Source organism: Lepeophtheirus salmonis, chromosome 7 (genome assembly GCF_016086655.4).
Source record: "Lepeophtheirus salmonis chromosome 7, UVic_Lsal_1.4, whole genome shotgun sequence".
NCBI lineage: Eukaryota > Metazoa > Arthropoda > Copepoda > Siphonostomatoida > Caligidae > Lepeophtheirus > Lepeophtheirus salmonis.
In genome coordinates this window covers 25,432,242-25,459,574 of record NC_052137.2, presented here as the reverse complement: position 1 = coordinate 25,459,574, position 27,333 = coordinate 25,432,242, and the positions used below count along the sequence as shown (strand labels likewise).

The 27,333-nt window shown below is 31.0% G+C and overlaps 1 protein-coding gene across 1 annotated transcript; it reads left to right on the top strand.

The window, feature by feature from the left end:
* The first annotated feature begins 23,470 nt into the window (after window positions 1–23,470).
* LOC121121821 (twisted gastrulation protein homolog 1-A) lies at window positions 23,471–27,310 on the top strand. Its single transcript, XM_040716810.2, has 3 exons — window positions 23,471–23,944; window positions 23,995–24,346; window positions 26,049–27,310. The coding sequence occupies exons 1-3, from the start codon at window positions 23,605–23,607 to the stop codon at window positions 26,143–26,145; spliced, it is 789 nt and encodes a 262-aa protein (XP_040572744.1). The 5' UTR covers window positions 23,471–23,604; the 3' UTR covers window positions 26,146–27,310.
* The last annotated feature ends 23 nt before the right edge of the window (window positions 27,311–27,333 follow it).

The following is a 27,333-nucleotide window of genomic DNA, read 5'->3' as shown; positions in this document are numbered from 1 at the left end:
TATATTATTAAAATATATATTAATTAATATCTTTTTTAAATATATATTAATCAATATTATTATTAAAATATATATTATTTAATAATAATTATAAATATATTAGATAAATTTTAGGGTTATCTTCAAACATATTCTGTGAAGTTCCACTTTAAATACTTTCAACACCATTATTAACTTGCCAATTAGAAAAAAAACCATAATTGTCTGTTATTGCCAAGCCTTTAATTTTTAAACGTTTACTTGTACCAAAGAAACTAAAGAAGCTTGCAATTATATACTTTAAATATAATTTTTCTAAGTAAATTTTACCATTATAAAATAGACTATAAAATTTTGAATATTCTCCAAACTAGATAAATCTTCTGTAATATAAAGAATTACAATAATTGTTTTCTAAAACTAATTTAACTTGTTGAAAATTTCAGTAAAGGGGTTGAAATAAGTTATTGACTCAATCCTAATCACTTTGTTAGTTAAAGTTATTAATGTCATAAAATGATTTCATATTCCATGATATTCAAATTAAAAGATTTGTTGATTATATAATTAGAAAAATCAAGATGCAATTTTAAACACTTTAGTCTTTCCTAATTCGCCTAAAAAATAAAAAATAATTTATGATTATAGTTTATTCCAGATATTGGAAATTCAATTATAACCATTATGCTTGCTTTAAGTTGAGTATCTTTAAATAAATATACAAATATAGTTTATTTAATGCAGAAATTTATCTATAATATACACATATAAATTATAAATTAATCATATCATATATAAACTGGTAAACTTACAAACAACGCATCAAATTCTTGTGCAGGAGTGCACTCATTGTTTTCAAAAACAAGCAAGAGTGGGTGTGCGCTCGCCATTTTAGAAGAGCGATAAAATCGCTCAACTTTTTGAAAATTTATATATATAATTTGTACTACTTTTTCCGTTTCTACCTCTTATGAAATAACGTCAAAGAATTTGATAGTTAAAGAATAATTTTAAAGATTGTAGTTGGTCCTCTAAGAAGACTCAGACATGAGTTTCCTCAGAAACAGCGCCATCTCTGTTGTGTGTAGAGATTACATTGATAAATCTTTCTTTTTTGTAAATTTCCCAAGCTGAAATACAATTTCTTATATTTTTATTTTGTAAATTTACATAACATCTCAAAATCTAACACACACATAAGTTCAAAAACTTGAGAGCCCTGTGCTAAAGCTCAAACTAATTATGAGGCATAACTGGATGATACTCTACGAAACCTCAAAATTACATGCCCCCTAAGAGAATGGTTCTCAAACTTTTTGTGCCCAAGGCATACCAAAAGACCATTAAATATTTCTTGACACACCTATTTTAATTTAAAAAAAATAATTTATTGATAATAATGTATGATTACCAGACACTTGAGTTTGCCTCAATACACAATATTTTGGAACCACTGGCCATTACCAATAAATATTATCCGATTTGCATTTAGTAATGTGAATTATATCCAATTAATAATTGTTATTATATGGAATTTGAAATTTGGCAGAATTGTTATCAGATCTAATCATGCACAAATGTTACCTTTTGATTTATAAATTTCTGTCCTCAGCTGCTGTTAAGATAATATTTTCTAAAGTTAGATAATTATTTAAGAGTTTATAGGATGAAAACTTTGAAAAAAAAATTACTTTTGTCAATAAATCAAATATTTAAATGTTAAAAATTGGATTTTTCATTTTATGCATTTTTATATTTTCAATATAATTTTAGCTTGTTAAGTTTTATTAATTATTGTACCTTCATTCTTTTTATTTTTGGGAACAAATAAATTTCAGGAATTTAATTGCAATAATTAAGAGTTGTCAAATTCAAATACTCAAATATGAGCGAAAAATGTTCATTCTTATTGAGCGTGAGGGCGGTTATTGCTTTAAAAAACGAGCAGAAACAAGAGCGCACTCACATAATTAGTAACTGAGTGGGAGGAGGAGGATGCTCAGGATTTATTGAGCGGACAGATACTTTGCTTACCATAGTATGTATGAACCCTCACTTCTTGTAGTTAAATACAATTATTCACTTGCATTGTAAGGAATTTTCAGTTCCAGAGGAACTGTTTTTGATGGGTAAATGCATTGACTCAATATAAAAGTATTCTATCTTCTGGCTCAAGAAAACCCCTTCAAATATGTTTACAGGGTGGTTCATTGAAATCTGAACACTAACTAATTCAATAATTAATTAAGGCTGATTGATTGAAATTTCGATATATCAAAGGGTTTAGTTCAAAACAAGACAAATATGAGCTCTCTAGGTTACGTACAAGATGAGAAATGGACAATTGAGTGTGATCGATAAATTTCAATTTTGCGTACTCTAAGCAGTTGGGCATCTTCAGAACCACCGTCTAAGCCGTCAGAAAGTCTGGTACGTTGGAGAGGAAGAAGGGCTCTGAAAAAAAAGCCAAACTTGATCTGGAGGAGTTAAAGAAAACAGAACAGGCCAATTCCCTTAAGTCCAACCGAGGGAGTTGGCATTAGGATTGTTGAGGGTCAAAAAGTGTCAAAAAAGAGTTCAGAAAAATTCAGAAAAGGCAAAAACAACTGCTTAAATGGTCACAACAAGGGGGGGGGGTAGCTTTGGATGGTTGGCAACTAGTTTGTCTGACACTAGTTTCTTCACTTAAGGATTAGCTATGGTTGATAAGCTCCAAAAAATGGTGTTCAGAAAACTCATAAAAGGCAAAAACAACTGCTTAAATGGTCACAACAACGGGGGTAGTAGCTTGGGATGGTTCGAAACTAGTTTGTCAGACACTAGTTTCTTCACTTAAAGACTTGGGTATGATCATTAGGTTTTCCAATATTACATAGTCAATAAATATTACTTTTTATCACTTAAGGATTAGCTATGGTTGGTAAGATCCAAGAAATGGTGTTAAGAAAACTCAGAAAAGGCAAAAACAACTACTTAAATGGTCACAACAAGGGGGGTAGTTGCATTGGGTGTAGCATTATGATTAGCAAATGTGTGTATCCTTCATGAAAATAGTATGTTGTTATATAAGCATAAAAAACGGGGGGGAAAATATTTTTTGATGCTCTTAATAAGGAGTAATATCGCCGTACTTACTACATAATTAGCTTTTGCTCTAAATGTTTACGATGGATTTATTTCTAACATTTTTTTTATTAGTTTACTTATTGTCTAATTTTATTATTTAGTTTATTATTAATAATTATTTAGATCTCAGCGGTAAAGATATGTCTATCCAGTGCACAATTGTATATAGCAACTTCCACATGAGGAAAAAGGGGTGATGATTTTTTTGATCAAACTCCACGTCTGGCTTGTGTTTTGCAACCTAAAATTATGACATATTTAACTGAATTCCGATGTCAAAACAAAAAAATATTATTTGTATCAATCTATTATTTCAATATTCTATATTTATAATTTATTGTTATTATTAGGTATATGATTACAATTGTTTAATTTTGTATATTTAAGATAAATGTATGATGGTTTATTTTTTAGTATGTAGATTATATTTAATTTAAGCCTTCTTTTTAAACTTGGAACTTCAAATATATTTCGAAATACTCTACTTTGTTGCTTCATTAGTTATTCTTATGAGAATATGTTTCATAATGAATTACAATTGTGTTTGACCTATTCAAATCTACTGTAACGGATAAAAAACGTCTAAGTCAATTATACGTAGAATATCTTTATTAAACATTTCGCTAATAAATACTTGCGTTATACCCTCAAAAATCATAATAAGCAGGCAACTGATAATCACATCAGTATTTTAAACAATGATACCATATGTATTTCTCCCCCCTTCTCCTTGCATGCGTTTTTCTCTACGGGATTATCAACTTTAGTTATAAGATACAAAACTCCCACTCAAAAATGAGGCCTCAACGTACCAAGAATCTATCATTGAATTGATTTAGATGATTTAATATAGGAAAATTAGCTCATTCAGCGTGTGACATTTAATTTGACCTTATAATTTGAACCCTTTTCACATAAAACTTTTTTTACACGTCCTGAGATTCGTCTACTCTAGAAACAGTTTTGAATAATAGGAACACAGGCCGAAGCCCAAAAAATATATAAAAAAATAGTTTTCCTCAGAAAACGTTTCCGTGTTTTATATTTGATTAAACATTTCAATTAATTACGTATTCGTGTATCGGGATAATTTTATAAGAACATGGTTGTATTTTCCTCCTTTCTGCTCTTACTTGACCATTACAGAAAAAGAGAAATAGATATTAATGTACTGCGTTAATACTTCTATATATATGGCATAGTTTGTTATCCACCTTTAATATACATACATAGTTATACTAAATGATTTATTGAAAACACTTAAGATAAAAAATTATAAGGATAGTAATATATTTATACATCAAAATATTTTTCACAATTTGAACATTACTATCACCAATCAGGATTACTATTTCTCATAAATTATCATTCATAATACTATTAGGTTGATCTTACCTAGCAGTAGACATTTAATTTTTTCAATTTTTCGAGGGTAACATTGAGACCAGAGGTCGAATGAGTATATTTGTTTTACAAAATCATCTGGAAATAGTGATAATTGTTTTCGATATTCAATGTTAAAAAAATTATACATCGTTGTTTAATTTGTTCATTTTAGTCTCAAAACTTTTGCAAGATTGGTATAGGGTTAGAAAGACTCAGTTGGTGAGAATGTGTTTTTTCTATAAGGTTGAAAAGGAAATACTTGGGTCACAACCAAGTACTTCCTCCCTGAATGCAATGCCACAAGAGAGTATAGGGTTCGACTGTCCGAGATAGTAAACCCAAAGCATAGTAATATGTCGAGGCCTTGTACTTATCCTTTTTATACAAGTGTTGCAAACTAAAAAAAAAAAAATGTTTATTCGGCCAGGATTGGAACTATTTTATAAAAGTTCAGAAGCATCAACCCCCCCATCCCACAAATTTTTCAAAATTATTGAAAAAATTATCAAAAATTGAGTGTTGTTTTAATGGTCTACTTTTTTTACTAGTAGTAATACCCGGGATTTCTCGGAGTTATTAAGGGTAAAATAATTTTTGTTTAATAATCTGAATATGCACTGCCGTTTACATATTTATATAATGAATTGAGTTTTAGTACAAAAATGTTTCTTTCATGATTTTTTTAAAAATATGATACGCTAGCCATTACTTACTCACAGTCGTTCATGTATTGTTATTTCTGAGATCAAAAATGACTTACGAATAAAAGTAATGACAACAATATAGAAAAATATAATTCACATGGAACGCCGTACTTCAATGGACATTGGACAACACGCTCGGGAAAAATTATTCTCTTCAACTCAACGAGAGTAAGTTTGCGCCGCAGTCATTCCTAGGGAAGGAAATATACTTAATGTGTATGGAGTTAAAATAGTATTTCCTATATTAGATATAGTAAATTTAATGTTTACTAATCGATCTGACCAATTAAATGGGGTGAAATGACCTTACGGCATCCATCAAGATAAACTTTGCTTAATTAATATAGACTAGCCATATAATACTAGAAACCTGTAAGCAAGGGCACAAGCCCGTCCGCTACAAATGGAATAGAAAAACTAAACAATTACAATAATGACATAACATATGCTCAAAAGGTCATTTGTCATATTTTGATGAAAAAAAAGTATTTATTAGATTCTAATAGTCAAACATATATACACCTATATATGAAAATAAGGGCAGTGATGTTCATAAATCACAGTTTTATTGAAATTATTTAATTCCAATATCAAGCATATTGCAGGCCTTTTTTTAAGTATAGGTATACATTCTACTATTTGAATCTAATAACTTGGTTTTTTATTTCATAAAAATATAACATTTGTTTGACAAATGGCTTATGAACTTATGTTATGTAATTGTAGAAATTTATTAATACTTATACTTTATTTTTTGCGGGCACTTGAGCCCTCACTTACAGATTTCTGTATTAAATCAAAAACTTAAGGTGCATAAAACATTTGTAGAATCCGGGAGTGGCTTTTTCTAGCTAGGAATCTAAACAGGATATTTATTGACCAAAGTTGTTGTCATTATTCTTGATGACAACAAATCTAATCATCAAGTAATGGATAGTGTGTGTGCCCATGAAAGAGACAGAGTAACACTCAGGGATTACTTCTGAGTTATAAGTGTAAGTCTTTGGTGGACTCGGAGTAAAATTGAGGACCAACATCTGATTAATTCTTATCTTTATAATGGCCATAAGTATACAGAGTGGAATTTGTGTTTATTTCCTTCCTCTCACGGCTGCTTGGAGCTCCTCTAATATAAAGTCATGACAGCTAATCTACTCTCCTCCCAAACATTCTTCAAATTGTCAGGGTTACCATATTAATTTTATGTTTCTTTTAATTGAAAAAAGAAGGGAACTGCGTAAAGAATAAACTAAGTTTAACAATTAGATAATGAAAAACGGCTAATGCGTGTGCTTTTTCATATTTTTTGTTCATTATTTAATAGGTCGTTCTGGTGTTTACTTCTTACTTTAAAGAAAGAATTCTCGTCTATTTTTGGTGTAAATTGTTTAAAATGCATAAAAAAATTGATATATCTATATGTAAATATAGATCTAATATTTTTTCTGCACTCTTCCATTATTCTTTTTTTCATCTTATGTGTGAAAAATTATTTCGACAGCACAATGCCTCACATGGTAGTATTAGCATTCACGAAAAATGGTTAATAGAAACCCTTACTAATATCAATGTGTCAACCATCTTCAAAGGATTATTAAACATGCTTTAGAAATGTCAGAAGGGATGGATAATCACTACGTCACGCTTATCGATTTCATCTCAAAAAAAAAATATTTTTCTTCGCATGGAAAAAGTATTGTTAGATATAATGTCCAACATAAAATTCGAAAAGATAGAAGTGTACTTAATAGATGATGGATTTTCAAAATATTTAGTTCCAAGTTGAAGATATAATAACTATATTAAAATAAAGTGGGTGTAATTTATAAAATGGTTTTTTGTACTCCCAAAGTTATCGTATTTATTTTAATAATATTATTTCGTATTAAATGGATGTGGGTCTTGGAAGGAAGGGGGTTGACAGTAAATGGGAAGGGTATTATCCTCTTTGTCAACATTTTTGAAATAAAAATGAAAAATAAGGACATACATCTGGTTCTCCAAGGGTTTTCATTGTCTCAAAAATCTTTTATAGCTTTGACACATGGTATCATCAAACTGTTTAGGTTTTATTTTATTACTTTGTGGATAATGAATTATCCTTTACTTCAAACCATTATGGGGGAGGGGAGCAATTATAAATTCGTTAGTTAACTCCATACTGAACAAATATACTGTACCAATCAATTTGGATAAGTAACTATCTTGCAGCCTTTCAAAAGATTTTTTCGAAATTTGATATGAATTTTTAAACTAAAACAAGCCATTCTGTAAATTAATACCCTAAAAATTATTTTCTAATAACGACAAAATGAATTATGTTGACCTCTATGATTCTAAAAACTAGACTATTAGCCTTTTTAAAATGTTGTATCTGTATTTAGTTTAAATCCTCGAGTTCGAAATAAATATCGTATATTATACGAGTTAAAAAGCTGAAAGTAATGAAACAGCCTTGTGGATGCCTTGTCACCTCTAAAAGATTCAAAGAAAAGGGCGAACACTCATTAGAAAAAGAGCTTATTTTTTTATTTTTGTTGGTGATTGGCATAAAATTTTTCAGGTGTCATAATTCCTATTTTAAAGGCATTGGAGGTATTTTATTTCTTATTATTTGCCCTTAATTTAATTATTTGTTATAATTAACCAATTATTCCTATATAATTTGCATAATTGTAGTGTCAAAAGTGTAGTACAGTGTATTATAACAATATATCAGTATCATATAAAAAAATTCCCGGCTTCTCGTCCATGAAAATGTTAACCATTCCAAAAGTCACTAACAGATGGAAATTGTCGATCAATACCATCAAAAGTGCAAATTCGACTTTTTCAATAATATATTCTGGACTTATACTTCTTATCAATTTGATTTTTCCTTATTTATTCATATAATGTGAATATTTAATACATACATCATATGTATGGTATATGACGAAATCCGGATGATCCTTTTAAATTTATTTTTGTATATAAATAATCATTTTAACTTATTTATTTAGCCTATATTTTTTTCGTTGAGTTAAAATGGGAATTATTTATTTTAGAATCCATGAGTGGAGATTAACTTAAAATTAGTACATTTAAGTATATTCGATAACTTATTTGAAAATAATAAGAATTGCAAAGATTAAAGATTGATATTCGTTATTATTATTTTTCAGACTATGCATCTGGAATGTGTCCAAGCATAAGTTTACTTGTATATTAGTATCCTTAAGTCCTATAATTGAATATTTTTAATTAATTATTCATGAAATATGAGCAGTTATACTTTTTTTTTTAAAGTAGTACTCATAAATACTTAAGTACTTTCGACCAAAAACCATATAAAAAGATTACACTTTGTTTAAATTTTTTTTGTAAATCAATGAATGTTTTCATGAAGGGTTAATTTATGTTTGTGTAATGAACAGTGTGGGAAATAGGGGAATCTACAAAATACCCGTTAGACTAGGCAATTTGCAAAATGTTCGGAAATTTATAAAAGTTCCAATAGAGTGGTTATTTGACGGTCATTTAGATTATCAAGTAAAATAATTGTGGATAATTTGATTGTTAAAGAATTCATTGCAAGCACTTTGATTGAAATTTATCGTGTATTCAGGGAATCAAATGATTGTTTGTTAAGAAGTTGTCAGGAGAGATCTCATTTTATTTTGCCAAAAACTCTGCAAACCGTTATTATTTACCCATTTTAATACACAAAGTATTCAAGTCCATGTAAGGATCCTTGTTCAATTAGGAAACAAGTTTATTTTCTACCAATTATAAATTGAACCAAAAGAACATGTTTTAGTCAATGTATCCCCTCTCGGAAATAATGGTAAGCTCCAAGCCGTGGCAAAATCTGCAGCAGGCACTCTGAATGTACTCAGCGCTATTGGAGACCCAGGCCTTGTTCACAGATACCTTAAGGGTGCGGATACTGTTCTGGCGTCTCCAGCAGCCTTGGACACCACATGTGTGGAATAGTCTAGGGGGTTGAGGTCTGCGGTCTGTAGTGACTAGAAGTACATGGCTGAGAAGTATATGTTGGCTCTAAACCACTCTTAAGTATTCTTTGTGGCATGGGCAGTTGCTCCATCTGGTTGGAGTATCTGGGAGATTTCCCAAAGATTGATTTGATCCATGGGAGAACTTTGGTGCCCGGAATTCCCATGTACTACTTCCCCAAATGTCACAACTAGATCATTCTGCCTGTTGAAGACAGGGTCAACAGTAAAGGTCTTCTCATAAGAAAAGATCATTATGAGTTCACAGATTCCTTAGAAATGGTTCATTATCCTTTTTACAAACTCCGCCCGGACTTTTTCACTTCTTTTCTGAAAGGAATGGCAGCAGAATACGTCGCAGAGACTTTCCTCCTACCTTTTTTGGAGCCCTGGACACCACTGATGTGCACTTGTTCATCTTCCTGGCCATGTCAGCAATTGAGGAATTTGTCTTTTTCCTGAAGGCCGACTTCAGGCGGTTACCGGAGATACAGGTTTTCCTTTCTGCTCCTAAAGAATGTCTGAGGTACTTCCCTAACTTTAAATACATGAAGACATTGTCAATCGTCTTCCACGAGGCCCCAGTCTGCCCCTAGATAGCCTTCTGCGACAACCTGTGCTCCTCTGCGTGGGATTGTAATTCCTCTTCTCGTATTTTGTGTTCATAATGGCGACAAGGATAATATTTCTTCTTAGCAACTCACAGGTTATTATGTATTTTACAACATTGTTCATCGGAATAATGTACAAAAAGTTTCTTAACCTCTCAAAACTCTCATAACTGAGAAGAATAAATAATTAAGTTTCCCCAGTAAATTCCATGTTCAAAAAGAGGATTTTTTGAAATTATTATAATATCATCCTAAAGAATATTTTCAAATAAGTTTTTGTTTTTGTCTATTATGAATAGTTATTTTATTAAATATTTATCAATAAAAATTATTAATCAAAATACATATACTAGGTATAAATATATTAGATATGCATATTGCAATTTGCAAATACAAGGAGTATGTTTATTATAGGAGAAGTTATGAATACAAAATATCAATATTGAATGAATATTTAGTGTAATATAGATAGTGCACTAATTCAATTTTCCCAATTTTTTTCCTTGTTCTCATGGAAGTCAACAGTTTTTCTTGTAGGATGGATTTTGGGTATTTTTCAAAGCTGGGTAGGAACGAGTAATTAAATACTGTACTTGAATAGAGCAGCAATTTACAAAGAACCTTCAAAAGTACCCAAAAATGTACAAATGCAAACAAGTTACATATGAACAGAAATTGTCTTTGGTGCATCTGAATTAAGTCTCTTGGTTGTAATTTTATGATTATGGAGTTAGAAAATGAATAACTGTTTTAAAGAGGTGAACCTTCTACATTTAAAATAAGTGCAGGGAAAAAATTATAATTATCTTGAAATTAGTATATATTATATTATAATTATTTTATGATGCATTTAAAAAAAAACCAAAGATAGGGGAGAATTCTTGTTTTAAAATTTGATCTTAACACACCACGACTCTTTAATTTTTTTTTATAACTGCTAATAATACAAAAGAAAAAATTAATTCTATGTGCCTGCCTTCTTCGCCCATCATTCGCATGTCTTGACCTAGTGCATGGGGGAGACTTTGTCCCAGTCCTTGATGATGAAGGTCTTCAAGGAGTGGATGTTGTAGTGTGAATTGATAGATGCTATCTAAAAGGACTCTCCAAAAGGACCGTTTCAAGCCTATGAGGAATCTGGGACTACGTTTTTTATCACTTTGGGACTTGTGCGCATTTTTTCATATTCCACTTCCTCCTTCCAGCGGTTGTATACGACGTAAACTGTGCTCTTTGGATACCCGAGCATATTCTTGATGTACACTGGCCTGTGTCCAGCACTATCCCATTCGACGATGGTGTTCCCCTGAGTATCTTACATTGTAAATACTTGTTTTGAATTAAAAGTTGTGCAATTAACTTAAAGCTAAGACAGAACCTCACACTTTAAAATTGAAATATCCTAGTTCCTTATTGTTCAGGATGTAGTTAAAGGTAGTCCGGATTTACCTATATAAAAAAACGTGCAGATTGAGCAGAAAAAATTGGTTCATAGATTGAGACAGAAAGAAATTGGCCTAAATGTTGAACCCGAAATATTAGGTCCAGCTATAGAAAATGATTAAATTTCGGTCTACAGTCTGAGATTGGAAATATATAGGTCCAAATCAGTCTAGAAAAACTCACTTAAAATCGTACCGAAAATAAAGTTGGGTCTTAGATAGAGTCTCAAAAGTTATTTGTAATATTGAATATTATTAATGAAAATGTTTCTGTGTCTGTTTGTCGATGCCTAATCATTCCAAAAAACGACAGGTAATACCTAAAGTACATATACTAATAAGGAGCACATGTAAGTGTAGAAACATCAACATTTGAAAAAAAAATATTGAAATAAGCTTTTTTTTCTATTCATTGAAATAAAATTTATGAGAAAAATAATTTTGTTAATATACTTTATACATTTATCTTGGGTATATACATATATCTAAAGTGTCACGTTGAATTTTAACACCTGGGAATTTATACGTCAAAACGTGTTAATTTTGGAAGGTCGCAATAAATAATGTATTTTAAGAGCTTAAAAGGAAGAAAATGCTTAGAGTTGTATAAAATAAGACCTGACAGTATGTTAAATAAACAAAATCGAAAAATGACATGATCACCTGGACAATTTGAAATATTTTTGAGGGGGAATGTCATGATGTTTCGTCAGATCAGTTACAATCAGGTGTGACAAGGGAGGAGGGAGAGAAGGATATCAAGAAGGGCATTGGCAAAAATTTCTCTGTTGTCGATCTTTAATTATACTCTGAGTCCAACAAGGACTTACACATATAAATTGTGATGTAAATCCTGTTAATTTTTTAGATGGCCTGTTTTTTTGGAATTGGTATCTGAAGAATGAATTTTCTTTTCCTCAGTACTTCCTGAGTAGTGAAAATTCTTTCAATTTTTACCTATCTTCTTGATATTCTTGTTTATTTCCTTCTCCACCTCCTCTCTCGTCAGATAATATTTTAGATGATTATTTTTTTTATTACTTTTGGTTTATTTTTTTAACATTCCCATTATACAAAGGATTTTCACACCACTGTTTATAAATTTAAAACAGTTATCGTCAATGTTACTCTCCGTCTTTCATGAACACACGTAATAGTGACTACTTTATATTTTTTTAAATCATTTTCAAAAATGAAAGAGCAATGATAACTAGTGATGTGAAAATTGTCGAAATCCTCATGAGTGTAAATAAAAGAAAAAGATTAATTAGTGCAACATGCTACTAATACTTATTAATTTACATACTGGAGCGAAATAATTAAGGAGAACACTAATATCTTATAAGTTATCGGACTTACCTTATTCTTAAATATATGCAATTTTATATCCTTAAATATATCAGCTTTAGAAAATAAAATAAAAAATTTTCAGATTACTTACTACATGTGTGTTTAGGTCACATGTTAAGATCATATTTAATACAACTCCAACAGTGATCAAATACAAGTTACTTCAGGCTAATCCAACCCATTCTTAATTACATCCTGAACAATTTAACACTGGTAATTGAGCAAAATGTGTGTTTTTTTAAACAGACAAATTTCCGAAATTTAAGTATTTGATACCATAAAAGCCGTAAAAAAAACTGTTACCTTAACGTTTTTTAACCCCATCCGAGCCCTGTTATATAACGGATCATCTATAATAGAGATTGATTGACATAGGATCAATCTCATAACTCTTAGCAAGATTTGTAGGCAGGTATACCCAACAAACCCCATTACTATTTTTTGTAGCTATGGAGATCATAAATTGTTTTCTACTAAGAAAATATGAAGGCTTCGGTGTAAATTTTGGAAATGAAAAACATATGCTAGATTTATTCACAGATGACCTTAAAATATTAATGGAAGGACACTTTTTCGAATTTTAATTTTGGGATCAAATATATATAATTGTGTCATCCGGGATATCTCAAGCGAATAGGCGGCAGCTCACAGAGTCAATGTGGAGTAGGTCAACTAGTTATAACTTAAACAGTACTGTGGATATTATTAAACAAAAATATGAAGAAAAAAACTCCCTTTTTCAAAAATGTTCTAGCACCTGAAGAGTTAGAACAAATTGCATTGAGGGATGATGTCATGACACTACATGACATGAGTCCACATAACATTTTTTTTACTAGAAAGTTTATTCATCTGCCCCACAAAAAGGGAAAATAAGGATATTAAGGACATTACGTAGTAACTATGATTGAAAGAAGTTTACTATACAATTCCAGATTTCAAGGAAGCAATAAAAAAAATGTATCCCTCTAAAGATTGCGGCAAATTATTTTACGAGGTGCATGCTTTTGTATAGTGCCCTGTATTGGAAATTTTGAGGGAACTCATAAGGTGAAATACAAAAATTACCTGCGAAGGCACTTTAAAGGCCAATGCATTGTTTGGTTTTTCCTTCAGTCGTAACCATTGCTCCAATGAGGGGGGGGGCCTTAAAAGTGGTGTTAAGTCATTTTCAAGGCTCTCATAGCCGAAAAAAACAACTGAGGGATCGATAATTTGTGGCATGGAATTGAAGAATATTATATTTTATGCTGCATCAAAATACACTTTCTCATTGTAGATTTTGCGACTACAGGATTCAGGGGGGAAATATCCCGGTAATCTAATTAAACATTTTCCTTCTGCCTCAAAAATACAGTATAAAACCGAAGAATTTATTATCATGCGATACAAAAAAATATCGTAGCAAGGCTATGATATAATTATTTTTCTTGGGGAAATGTTATAACTTTTTAGAATAACCACAATAAGAGTTTTAAATGGTGATTTTGTCTCTGAGGTAACGTCCTTGTCTTTCATGTTATTTGTATATGTTTAAAAACTTAATGACGCTTTGGTAGTAGCCTTACTCATCTCTGATGAATTTGATTTAAGGCATATTTTTAAGTACCATCAATTGCAGATACATTATCTTCTATTAGCTTCTAGGATATATAATATGTTCTGTGTAGCTTGACGATCTTTACTAATTATTTCTAGTGCCTTGTTACTGTATCCTGAATGATGACAATTTTGCCTGGTTGTAACCGCTGGAATGAACATAAGGCTCGATCTCGAATTTTCTTTACTCTTCTCTCTTCGAGTCTCATGTTTCAAAATATTGAAATCGGATATTCGATCATAACCTTGTAGTAATGCTTCCACATCCTTTTTTCGATGTATTTCAAAAACAACTGTATTGAGTTAAGGCCGTCAATGCGTGGAGTGTTACACCATTCTTCACATCTCCCAAAGACTTCTTTTATTCGTGCTATCAATTCATCCAAGTCTTTTCCATGAGTGAAATTGTCGTCTACCAGGTAGTTGACACTTGACAAACCATACAGCCCTTTATCGGTGCGTGCACAAAATTCGACTCCAAGGGACGTAAGGCCCATTCCAGTGAGTAGGTAGCAATATATTCGGAATTTGGCAATGAATGTTGTTAATATCTTGGATTCATCGTTTAGTTGAACTTGCCCATATCTATTAAAGCATTCTTATTTTGCTGTGCTTGAAATTCGATTAATGACATCCCTTGGTGTTGGAAATGGGTTTGTTTGCCAAACTACATATTTTTTAATTCGACAATGTCAACGAGAGATTTTACTTTTCAACCAGGTTTAGGAGCAAATGTCATAGTAGAACAACATAGTGTATGATCTTCAACCTATTCTATGATTCCGAGCTTTTCGTCCAATGTGGCTTTTGCAGCATCCTGGAAAGTGTATGGAGTTTTCCTTGGATTGCAAATGGGTAATAGCTTTATTGGTCCATTCTTGGGATGTATATGCATTGGATCTTCTTGACTCTCTGTTTTGGACTCACTTATACAGTTCTTATTCATTGGGATATGAAGAAAGCATCTTGGAATAATGCCGAGACGTTGAAGCGACTTCCGGCTTAAAAACGCCTTTTCACAGAGTGATGGGTGACGAGAGGACGATTTTTTGAAATTTGAACTTCGTATTCGACCCCATAATGTTACTGATCCCAGGGTTAATAGAAATACAAGGTTATTCCATCAGGTAATCGGGATCGCTAGAATTTTCAATCTGATATATTGTGCCAACTGCTGGGCAAGACAGGCAGATTTTGACAAAACACGCAACCACTCATAGTCTATGACGTTAAAAGCGTGGTGGAAGTCAAACATATGTCTTACATGCTTTATGGTGTAACCTTATATTTCTATAAGCCTTGACTGGCCTTAAACAACCTAGTAGATTGTTGTTAACAGTTTTGAGTACCTTCATTTTACTTTTGTCGAAAACAATCTCGTAATTACTGGTCAAGTCTTCTGTTATTAATGATTGATAGCAACCAGTATCTCGAAACACTTCTTGCATGAATGGAGTTCCTGACTCATCCGTATTGATAGCCTTATTCATCAACAGTGTGGGTTCGGAATCGTCTATGTCTATAGTTTTATCAACAGATGTAGATTGTTGAGTTTATATTCCGTCTAGAAGCCCTGATAGACCGTGAGCATGGCCCCGTTTTTTATGTTGCTGTTTTTATTCATTTTATCATCTAGTATCTAGTGTTCTCCTTCAAAACATTTTGGAAATTGTAGAGTTACCATGTTGATTTAAGGTATTTTTTTAATATGCCAAAAATACACAAGATTTCATAATACAATTACACCAAATGAGTAGTGGCCTTATACATGGCTTACTTTGCATCTAGATATTCACTTCTAAAACCATACACCTTATATGATAGCACTTTTTTTTTAATTCAATTATTTAAAAAACAAAATATTAGGTTGGGTAAAAAATAATTTCGTATTTTTCACTTTATTTCAATGCTTTATCAGAAGTGTTGCAATCATCTGATTAAAGCCAAGTTCGGTTCGATAACTTGCTGCCAGGGAGAATCCAACCAATCTGAGGCAAACTTTGCATGCTCAAGAGCGTGGCCATAGACAAGAATAGATGGTAGTCACTTGGTATAAGGTCCGGACTGTAGGGTGGATGCATAAGAACTTCCCATCCGAGCCTCAGGAGCAACTGACGCGTCATCAAAGATGTGTGCATCCTAGTGTTGTCTTGATGAAACACTATTCCTTTCCTTTTCGAATTCTATTTGTACCCAGCCTTCTGTAAATGGATTTCTTGATGCTACGGCTGCTGATATGACGTCTATCTCTTATATTTTTATCTACATTTTCGACAACAAGGCTGCCACTGCGTGGCATATCATTCACCGCAATTATATTCCAGTTTTGTGAACTTTTTCTATGCTTTCCGAGATAATCAGATAATCAGCCACGTTTGAAGTCAGCAAACCAATATTCCTCTGTTCCTTTCGATGGAACAGGGCCCGGATAACCCTTATCAAGCTAAGTTTTTGCAGTGACAGTATTTTTTACCATCAAAAAGCAATGCTTTATCCAAATAAAAATTCAGTTTTTCCATATTTTTGAAATAAAAAAGTAGCTTCACTTAGAGCAATGTAATTTGTAAACAAATGATCATATTATCTCGAAATTTTGACACATGACGTATGAAGAATGGATCTTTCCAGAAATAATATGCATTTTGTATTAGTAGTGACATATATATATGTAAGCCTTTGGAATTGAGGACCCACCGACTATAATAGTTAAATAGAATGTACTAACATAGAATACATCAAACTGCCTTGGTGATTATCATGTGTGTTTTATTTGTAGGATTTGTTTGGGGCTACATACGTATTTTTAAGTACATCAGTGGTACTCAAACAGGGGCACAGGGTCCCTTGGGCTCCTTAAAGGCACTCCAATGGGTATTTGAGATTTTGAAAAAATATTTTATAAGTGGTGGATTAATTAAACTATAAATTATTTACGCTATTTTTGTTTAATGTTCCTCTAATTGGTCAAATTGAGTTGCACTGATGAACTACATATAAGTCAACATTATACTATTACAATTACTCCATTTCCCCTAGTCTTTAATATACATATACGTTAAATACTTCCTTATCTAGGAACGACCGAATATTGAAAACACAAATTGAGTACAAAACAATCATTTATCCCGAGCACGTTGTCCCATGATCTGAGTCGTTTGTCCTGCTTAGGATGTACTTGGTCAAAAAATATTTTACAATTGTTACATTATGGAAAAAGGTTTAAGAATCTCTGAAGTATATGATACAGATGCAGTGTGGGGACACAAAACTTGCAGTAGCACTTTATTACGATTTTATACTATTAATTTCAATTATGAGGTTTCGTTATGCAACCACACCACAGCTGAAACCAAAATAAACCAAAGTTGTCTCTAAATGTAAAATGTCGGAGCAACAACACGTGTGTGATCTCCTCTGCCGCAGATGCATAGACTATTAACGTCAGAATGTTTACAACATCAAGAAGTACATTACAGTCCTAGAGATCCAAGAAAACCCAAAACTTCTGTAGCAACAATACAGCTAAATTCTTTCCTGCCTTCTTGTGAAAGGGGACATATTGAAGAAAAATATAACTAAATAAAATATTTAAAATATCACAAATTGGTTTTGATTTGTCTTTCCATTATTTTGTGACGATCTCTATATGTACTCACAAGCGCCCTCTATACAAATAAGCACTAATTAATCATATCGATATAATACATACAGGTTGATAATAAGGAACGTTATAATATACTTTTCGAGTGGTAAAATATATCCCTAAGTTGGTGACCCCGAACCTTAAAATATCGAGGAAGGAAATCGACAATAAAAAAAAAACAAATCATCAGTGCACTGACCGTTGAACTTCTTAGATTTTCTACCAAACGACCTTCGTTAGGGTTTGCCCAAGATGAACGCCAGTTTCGGGTCCAAGGTATAACCCACGAGGAAACAAAGTATGACTACGTCTTCTTGTCAATGAACGATTTAATAGCTTCTCGAGTGGCACTGCTGATAGAAAATTCCAATCACGTTTTTCGTCATTTAGTCAAGCTACTCCAAGTTTTCGGTCCTAACTCTGTATATTACATGGGTACAGTCTGGAGAACACAAACTTGCAGTGGCATGACTTATGTACGAAAACGTGATTCCTATTACATCAAAAAAAAAAAAATGTCATATGATTGAATACTATAATTAGCTATATTTTCTATTCCATATGTCCCTCTTCACAGAAAATAGCAGCCTCAACACGCCGGCGAATACATTGGCAGCTATTGACGATGAAGATTATGTTAAAATTTAAATATCTTTATTCTAACTGAGTAAAAATGATCATTCCTTTATACGAAAATAAAAAGGAAAAAAACTAGAAAACGAATATAAGGTACTATGATGTAATAATTAATATCATCTAAACAAGTCGAACTCCTAAAACTATATCCAAGGCATACTACATTATCATGATGGCAGCTCGGAGAGAATCCAAATTTGGATAAAAAGTGTGGCAGACATTTTTCTATAAGACACCCCAAGCTGCAAAGTTGAGGAGGTCAAGGTCAGAGCTGCTCAGGTAAAGTCCTCATCCTCCAGGTCTTTCTTATTCCAAGCCCAAGTTATAGTGCTCCATCTTAAAATCATACTTACATTTAGTAAATTGAATAAAATTAATTATTGGAACTAAACATTGACAAAGGAACTAACATTAATATTAGTTATTAACATTAATTAAGTTGGAGACGGATTCTCATTCTGAATTGAATATATAGTTATATTATTAATATTCTTCGATAAATGTCACATGTCCATTATTACAAATGAAGTTACATATTCAAATGTCATAGAAAATGGTAAATGGTACAAAAACAGTATATGCTTTATTTAATAGTTTGATCTCTTGATTCCAAATATGGCCTTATTTTTTCACTTAGAGCCTTTTAGCCTTCGGGAAAATGCCTTTCTTTTTGCTATTTTTAAGGGTTTAAGGCTGTTTTAAACCCTCGGCGTGGAAGATAAGGATAAGTTATGCTAATATATTTTAAAATCGAATGTTAAAAAATTTTAAAACCATTTTTTAAATGTCTGCATCATACTTATAACTCGAGTTATCATTTTTTAAAGTGGAAAATAGGTGCTTTTTATTCAGAGGATAATAGCTCCAAGACGAATAGGTTCAAAAAGTTTAAAAGTATCTCATTAGATATCTGTAAGAAAACTTTAATTGAAAAAAAAAGAGCCTCCCCAAAAACGCTCTATATCGTTGTCCATTTGAGATAAGGCCACGACAATATTTCAAGGAGAAACCTCATTTTTGAATTTATTATATAACAAAAGTCCATATTTATTTCGGGGTGGGTTATGGACCAACTTATATATTGCACAACTTCTGAGCTGAATAAATACATATTTATCATCAAAACGCGTGGAACGCTCATAATACGTACAATCATTGAAAAATATTTGACAGTATGTTATATTTTCAGATATTCTAACAGGGTTACCAGATTAGCTTTTTTTAAGTAGTTTGGCCTTGAAGAATTAGATTTGACCTTTTTTTACATTCGGTCTCAAATTGTAATTAATTTGTATTTAACAGTTGTTGTTTTTTAGACATTTTTCAAGAAATTTATCTTAATAGATTCTGAGGTCCATTATAATATTGTGTAATGTGGCCTATTATAGACATCTCTGATCTAGGGCCTTTTCAATGAAATTTATATTGTACTCAGACAATCAAGTTATAGTTTGATAAGAAATTATCACAAGAGACTCAATTTTATTTTTAAAAATATACCTAGACCAACAGCTGGTCCCTAAGGTGGATCAAAACCTATCGTCACAAATATTCTGAGTATCAACGCCCTCATCTGCGTGATGAAAAAAAAATTCGTTAACGAAATGATTTAGTCCCAGCAGGCTTAACGAAGTTAACACTGGTTTGCACTATGGAAATTAGATTCTATAACCATGTAAACATGATTGAACACTCGTCTGCGCTAATAAAAGACAGAGAACGGATTTATAATTGTAAGTCTATGTTGGACTCTGCGGAGAATTGATAATCAGCCTAATTTTTATTTACATTTTTTTAATATATATATGGATAATAGTATCTGATATATTATAAAACAAGACATCAGTGATTAGAGGGATATTTTTTTTATCAACAGTAGGGTTATTAGTCCCATTTTGGCATCCAAATACCCAGCTATAGTTCAAGATTTTCAATACATTAGTTGCAAATATCTATGAGAGGAATTGAATAAACACAAATCCCGTTCTATAATATCTAGCAAGGTCATGGTCCGTAAAGTTGTATATCAAATATCATATGTTGATTTTTAAAAATAAAATAAGCCAAAAATTGAGTGTTTAGTACTAACAATTTGCAGAATGTTTTGGAGCATCGAGAGTAGCTAAGTTTTCTGCATAGAGATTCAAAACCTTGAAGAGGATGAAAAGAAAAAATTGACACCATCGTATTTGATCAAAATATTATAATTGTAGCTGGAATAAATAGATATATTACAAATTAGAGGTCTCATAAAATATTTTGATGTTTGATACTCACTGTACGTACCTACATAATGCGGTTTCAAATACTGCGGTGTTTGGAGTTGTTTTGACTCCACGTATAGTTTATTCCCCTCATATCTATTTTTTTGAAATGTTATGATAAACTATATATTGAGATAAACAAGAATTTTGCAGCATTATTTAAATTTTACAGTATTTAATTGACAGGTTTAAAAATCTAGTAAATACACAATTAAGATCAATTTTAATTATTTTCTTGCCTGTTATACATTATTTTAAATAATTTATGACAAAAAAATTGTTATAATTGATCTAACTATACAAAAAAAAATACTAAAAAGTGGACTTTGTAAAATAATTTATACCATTTTACGTGTTTTAGTACTAAAAAGTCCCATATAACTAGGATTTGTCTTGTTTCCACAAACTGCCATAATTGGGGACCCCTGTATTTTTCATTTGATTATATTTACCTATGTAGAACAGAAGAGGTTTATAATTATTCCATGTATGATTTGGAGTGATTAATGTGTAAATAATTATATATTCATTTGTTTTGTTTAACCAATGAATTCATAGGTTTAACTAACTTTTGGCTTCATTTTTTTTCGCACAGGGATTTTGTTATAATTGTTAATTTGAACAGTATTTTTTTGAATTATAAAGCTGTTATCATTATTATTTTCATTTTTGAGGAGAGAACATCCAAGTATAAAGTTTAACTGGTAGATTGGGTGTGCTCATGAATGGCGAAGAGTAATGCTGAGGAGTTTTAAGTGTATGCTTCTTGGATACAGAGTAGAATTGAGTATCGAAAACGGAGTAAGTCCACCTAAAGGTTACCACATCCTTTCCGGAGATGTCCAGATGTTGAAGAAAATTAACTTTTTTTCTTAAGGCCAAATTTAAAGAGTCAATTTCAAATGTATAAGAACTGTTGTAACAAAAAAAAAGAAATTTTAGCTCGGTATATGAAGAATATTTAGCTGAAAAAAAAGAACGAAAAATAATTAAAATTCACATAGTAATTAACGACACAAGAAGTGCATTTACTTAATTAAAAAGAAACGATAAAAATAAAATACATACAGTTCTTACGCTGATCAAAAGCAAGGGCAATTTATTCAAGCGAAAAGTTAGTTGGCCAAAACCATGAGATATATAGTTATTTGGACATCAATTACTCCAGATTTTGTATGAAATCATTCTATACTTCAATAAAAACTGAAGAGTTCCATAACGAAAAATATAATCAAATGTAAAATAAATTTGGGACTTGGGATTTGATATTCTTGAAAGTCAACTCTGCTTCGTATCGGACTACTCTAAGAAAGCTATTTCATTAATAAGAATCATCATTCATTAATAAGAAATCACTCATCTCAACCACCTTTATATCAATTCCATTTATAAGTTAGCCTTTGTGATATATGGTCCATACAGATAATTATATAACCTGGACACTTCAATATCACGCCTGATTTCTTTATAACTACTGAGTCTCTTGTCATTGGAAAATAAGTGCAATATGATTCTAGACTCGTAAAGATAATGTGCATCTATATTTTGGTGTACAAAACATATTCTATTCTGATATTACATATAAATAGTTTTTTGGAACTGGAGAGGTCCACAAAATAAATAATTTCCGAATGAATTACTCTGTGAGGAACAAAGAGTTATCATTTCTCATCCACAGCTCCTTTGTTGAAACTCTTGAAGCATGATCCTTACAATGTCGACTTTTTGTCGTCTCTTATTCTGAGAAAAATATTTCATTATTGAGAATCCTTCCATTTCTTTATGTATATATGGCAGAAATCTATTGGAAAAAAGTAGAAGTTAATCTTAGACTCTTTATGAATATGCAGCCTTTTTTCTCTGTATTTTTATCTGCAATGCTTATTATATTTTTCTGTTATCTGCATAAATAGATTTTGTGAATTGTTGAGTGCTAAGTGATTATTTCATAACAATTATAAGTGTCCTCTTAATTTATGTATCCTTGCAATTTCGAAACTTAGTTAGTCATAATCATCTTCTAAAAAACTTGATTGCTTATCACCATATTGGAATATTACCCCCATGAAGATTTAGGATTGCTACACTAATAAGGATTATTAATAAATGTTTCCCATAACAGTTCTTATATTTAATTATTAGTTATTTTAAAAATACTCATTAATGACATACATATAGACGTTTACAATTAATTATTATTTTCATTTAATATTCTTAAGTTTCTAGTATAAATTCATTTCTTTATATATATATATGTAATATAATTATACATAAGGTTAACATAATGATATATGTTCTCTTAATTAACATAATGATATATGTTCTCTTAATTAAAATAATGTATTGAAAAATGTTCATAAATGACTTAATATATCCCTTCAATGCTACCATATAAGTACATAACGCTTCTTTCCTCTTCTTCTTTTTCTTCGATACCTACTAAGGTATAGTATGAAAGTAAGATGCGAGTCCCCTGGGATCTAATAGAATAAATACATTAAGGAACATAAAAATATTTGAAGCGATATTTGATATGTGGTTAACATACAAACATACAGTAACTTCTAATTTGGTACGTACATATTTTGACTACTACAATTTGCATGTTTTGGTCAAATAAGACGGTGTCAACTTCTTCACATCTCACTTTATGTTTTACATTCTATGGTAAAACCTCTAAAAGTAAGTATGATAATTTTATTATGGTACCATCTGTGTTTGTAACGTTAGAACTATGTAACATTATTAGTAGTAGTACTGAAAAGAGCTTTAAGAGTGCGCTATCTACAGATAAAAGAGAGAGAAAGAAAGACGTAGAAAAATCAGCTGTTGCTATAGTATTTCAACAATAAACAAAAACATTGGATTGATGATGAACAACCTTTGGGTTTTATTGCTTTCAAGCTGGGTTTTATGGTGCGGAGAGGCTTGTAATGAGGCAGTTTGTGGATCAATTGTATCCAAGTGTACTCTTCTCAAGAGCTGTGATTGTGAAAAAAATGAATCCTCTCCAGACTGTTCATGTTGTAAAACATGCTACGCCTGCTTAGAACATTTATACGACGAGTGTTGCTCCTGTGTCGGCATGTGTAAGAAGTCAGACACTTCGGGATTCGCCAATGTGTCAACTAATGCTGCTTCATCCAATTCGAGAAGTCTCTCTAGTCAAGTTTCCTCACTACCAAACCCGGATGATTCCCTTTTTGATGGTAAACTCTTGTATTTCTTTATCTCGGTGTAACATCTCTCCTTGATTTAGCATTAACGGCATATGGTGATGATGTACATGGACGGTGGAGCTCCTATTCCTTTCCTATCGATGTGTCCTTCTCAGATTTTCACAAATATCCACATCTAACAACGCCTTCAACACAAGAAACAGTCAACTTCGCTACGCTTAATTGTACGGTGACTTATTTAACGCAGTGTGCCTCAATGAATAAATGCAAAAAGGCCTGCGAATCTATGGGTGGTGGGTCTTATCGTTGGTTTCATGACTCATGTTGTCAATGTGTTAAGAGTACTTGTATAAACTATGGAATTGATGAAAGTCGTTGTGCAGAGTGTCCAGAACCTGATAATGACGTTGATCTGACTCCAGAAGAAATAAGGTTACATATTATTTATCTACATCTTAGATATAACAAGTCATTTCTATTTTAATATCTAATTTATTTAAACGATGCATTACCGTGGGGTGAATGCCAAATTGTTGCGACTCAAATACTCTTACTTTACTTAATTAAGCCTGGAAACTCTATTCATTCATTATGAATAAAGGTGTTTTCAATTTTTTTTTACAATAAAATGGATCCAAGAAAATCAATTCAACAGTCAAAATTTTTCTCTGTTTTTAAGTATTTACAATAGATATTAGACGTCTAGCATGACATGTAAGCAATAAGACTAATGTTTGAGTTACGACACTTTGGTACTCAACCCTTTATCCATAAATGTTTGCCAAATCGATTTTCATTTAATCTCCTTAACACTAAAACGTATAATATTCAAGAATATTTTTTAGTAAGAATTTATAACTAGAAATTCTACCTATCATGAGAAAGAAGGCCCATACGCTTTATGAATAAGTGTATCTGCAATGGGGTGAAGTATACGTTTATTTAAAATTTCTATCATACATCAGATTACAAATTAAGATTTTGAATCTTTCTCAAGGAGTTCGAATATTATAGCTCTTTTTTTCTTCCACAAAAATGTAATCTTTTATTGTTAATAGCATGTGAAGCAGGGGTTTAAAAAATATGCTTTTCATAAGACGTGATTTAAGTGATCTGAACTACGGAAGAAATTATAAATGCTATTTTTCTTACAATAAAAATATCTCACAGCGTTACGTTAAGTGGTTATTGATTGAATACAATTGGAAATCTCGAATTTTTTTCTAAAGCAGTGATCCTATGAGCCCTTGTGCTTCAAAGTGCATCGTCAAGGGGTCTGCAAGAGACTCCATAGATAATAAATAATAAAAAGATACAAAAAAATGTTATAGGGCTCTCCAATGATGAAAAGATTGGAAATCACCTTTTATAAGGAGTGGTCCCCCGGTCCGTGTATCAATCAGTTCTGGGCTGTACTATAATTTATTAGCTATTTTTCTATTTTATTTATTATTTAAGTCTAGGACGATAATAAAAAAGTACTTATTATTTCATCTACAGTTGGTAAGAGAAGAAGGTTTGAATGCAAATTAAAAAAAAGCAAATAAATTGTTGTTAATTATTTTTGAGTTGATAATTTTTAATTCACTCATCAGATTTCACGGGCAACAAGCCACAATGCCTACTACTACATGTTCCCAGCGCTCTTTTGTTATTTGTATTCATACTAAATATTTTCTACATCTCCTACCAACTGTAAATAGAGTAATAAGTCCCCCATTATTATTATAGTCCCAGTTTAAATCGAGTGGTTTTTTTAAATTTTGAAATGACCGTATTCTTCTCACATGTTAGCCAAAATTTAACCAGTTATAAAAATGAATAAGCAACAGATATTATAATAGTGTTATATTATTGGAGCAATGTGTTAAGAAAGTTATTATCTCGTAATGTTATAATAGCATTGTAATGTTTGAGCAATGTGCTAATAATAAATTTCCATAATAGTACATAGTGCATTCACGTTTATTATCCGCCCCCCTCCCTATGGTCCGCAGACAGAAAAAGTTTGGAACAACTGCTCCAAAGTATGAATCACATATTGACTGTAATCTTTTCCAGAATTATTTTTTTATAAATATTATATTTACAAGTTCTTAATCTAAATATCTAATCCCAAATTTTTCTCTTGCAGGCTTTTAGAAAGTGAATTTGCCGAAGAGCATTTGTTGTTTGAAGAAGAAATTGAACGCATGGATGAATTAGAAGATGATGAAATTATACATATTTGAAAATAATGGAAGAAAGTTGAACATTACATATTATATACGTTTCAATCAAATTATTGAAAAAATAATTTATATTCACCAAGTCAATGAACTAATTGATTTTATTGCTTAATAAAACTGTTTCTTTTTTTTTTTGTTACTTTTTGCTTAACCATTAATATTCTTTGTCAAATCAGATGGAATACTGTATAATTGTTGTAATGAAAGATATTATTCATAATGTACCTAATTTATATTATAGATATAAAGATATATATTTATAACAAAAATGTGCCATTAAAAATTATGTATATTTTTATTATTTTGTCTGTAGAAAAATGTATACTCTGGATTTAAATTGAATGCGTTAAATATACAACCATATATTCAAATATATATGTATTAACCATGATCAAACTAAGTGTGTAAGTCATTAAATTTGTAAATTCCACTTTAATTCTGTGAAAAATAGCAAAAAAAATTCTTCAATTTTTGTGATTTTCATTATTATAATACTCGATTCAACTTTTTTAAATTGTTAGACAAATTTGAACTTATTGAAATGATTCTTCAATTTATCTTTCCATTTAATATACTAAACCATAGATTAGATGTTAAGTAATCCATGACTAAACATACTTAAGAATAATAAAATCAATTTGGAATATGTGGAGTGTCAACATAAAAACAAACAATCTTGAACAAAAAATAAGCAAAGGAGAAAATCTCAATTTATTTTTTACACCATAATATAAGTGGCGTCGCTAGACCCTTAATCCCCCTCCCAATTGTAATCAAATATATATTTTTGTACAAGTTGCAGCTTGTAAAAGAAAATTGATCATTCTAATATCCAAGTATTAATTTCATTTTGATCTATTCAAATTATTTAGTAATTATGTATTCATGAATAATTTAACTATGGGCGTTTGAACTTTTTAATGTACCAAGCGTACTTCTATTTTAGTACCTAATTTGTAGTAAAATCCTCAAAAGTTACACCAATAATATTTCAATCATCCATGGAATATTCAATTATTGCTTTATCCTCATCCCAAGTACTGTTATTCTTTTATGTAAAATTATTCATCTCATTTTTAGTTGGTACATTTAACATTTGCATATACTAGTTGCAACTAGAACATAACATAATGTATACAAAATAAATCAATTTATATAAATATTTTAATTACGATGTTGATAATTTTTGAA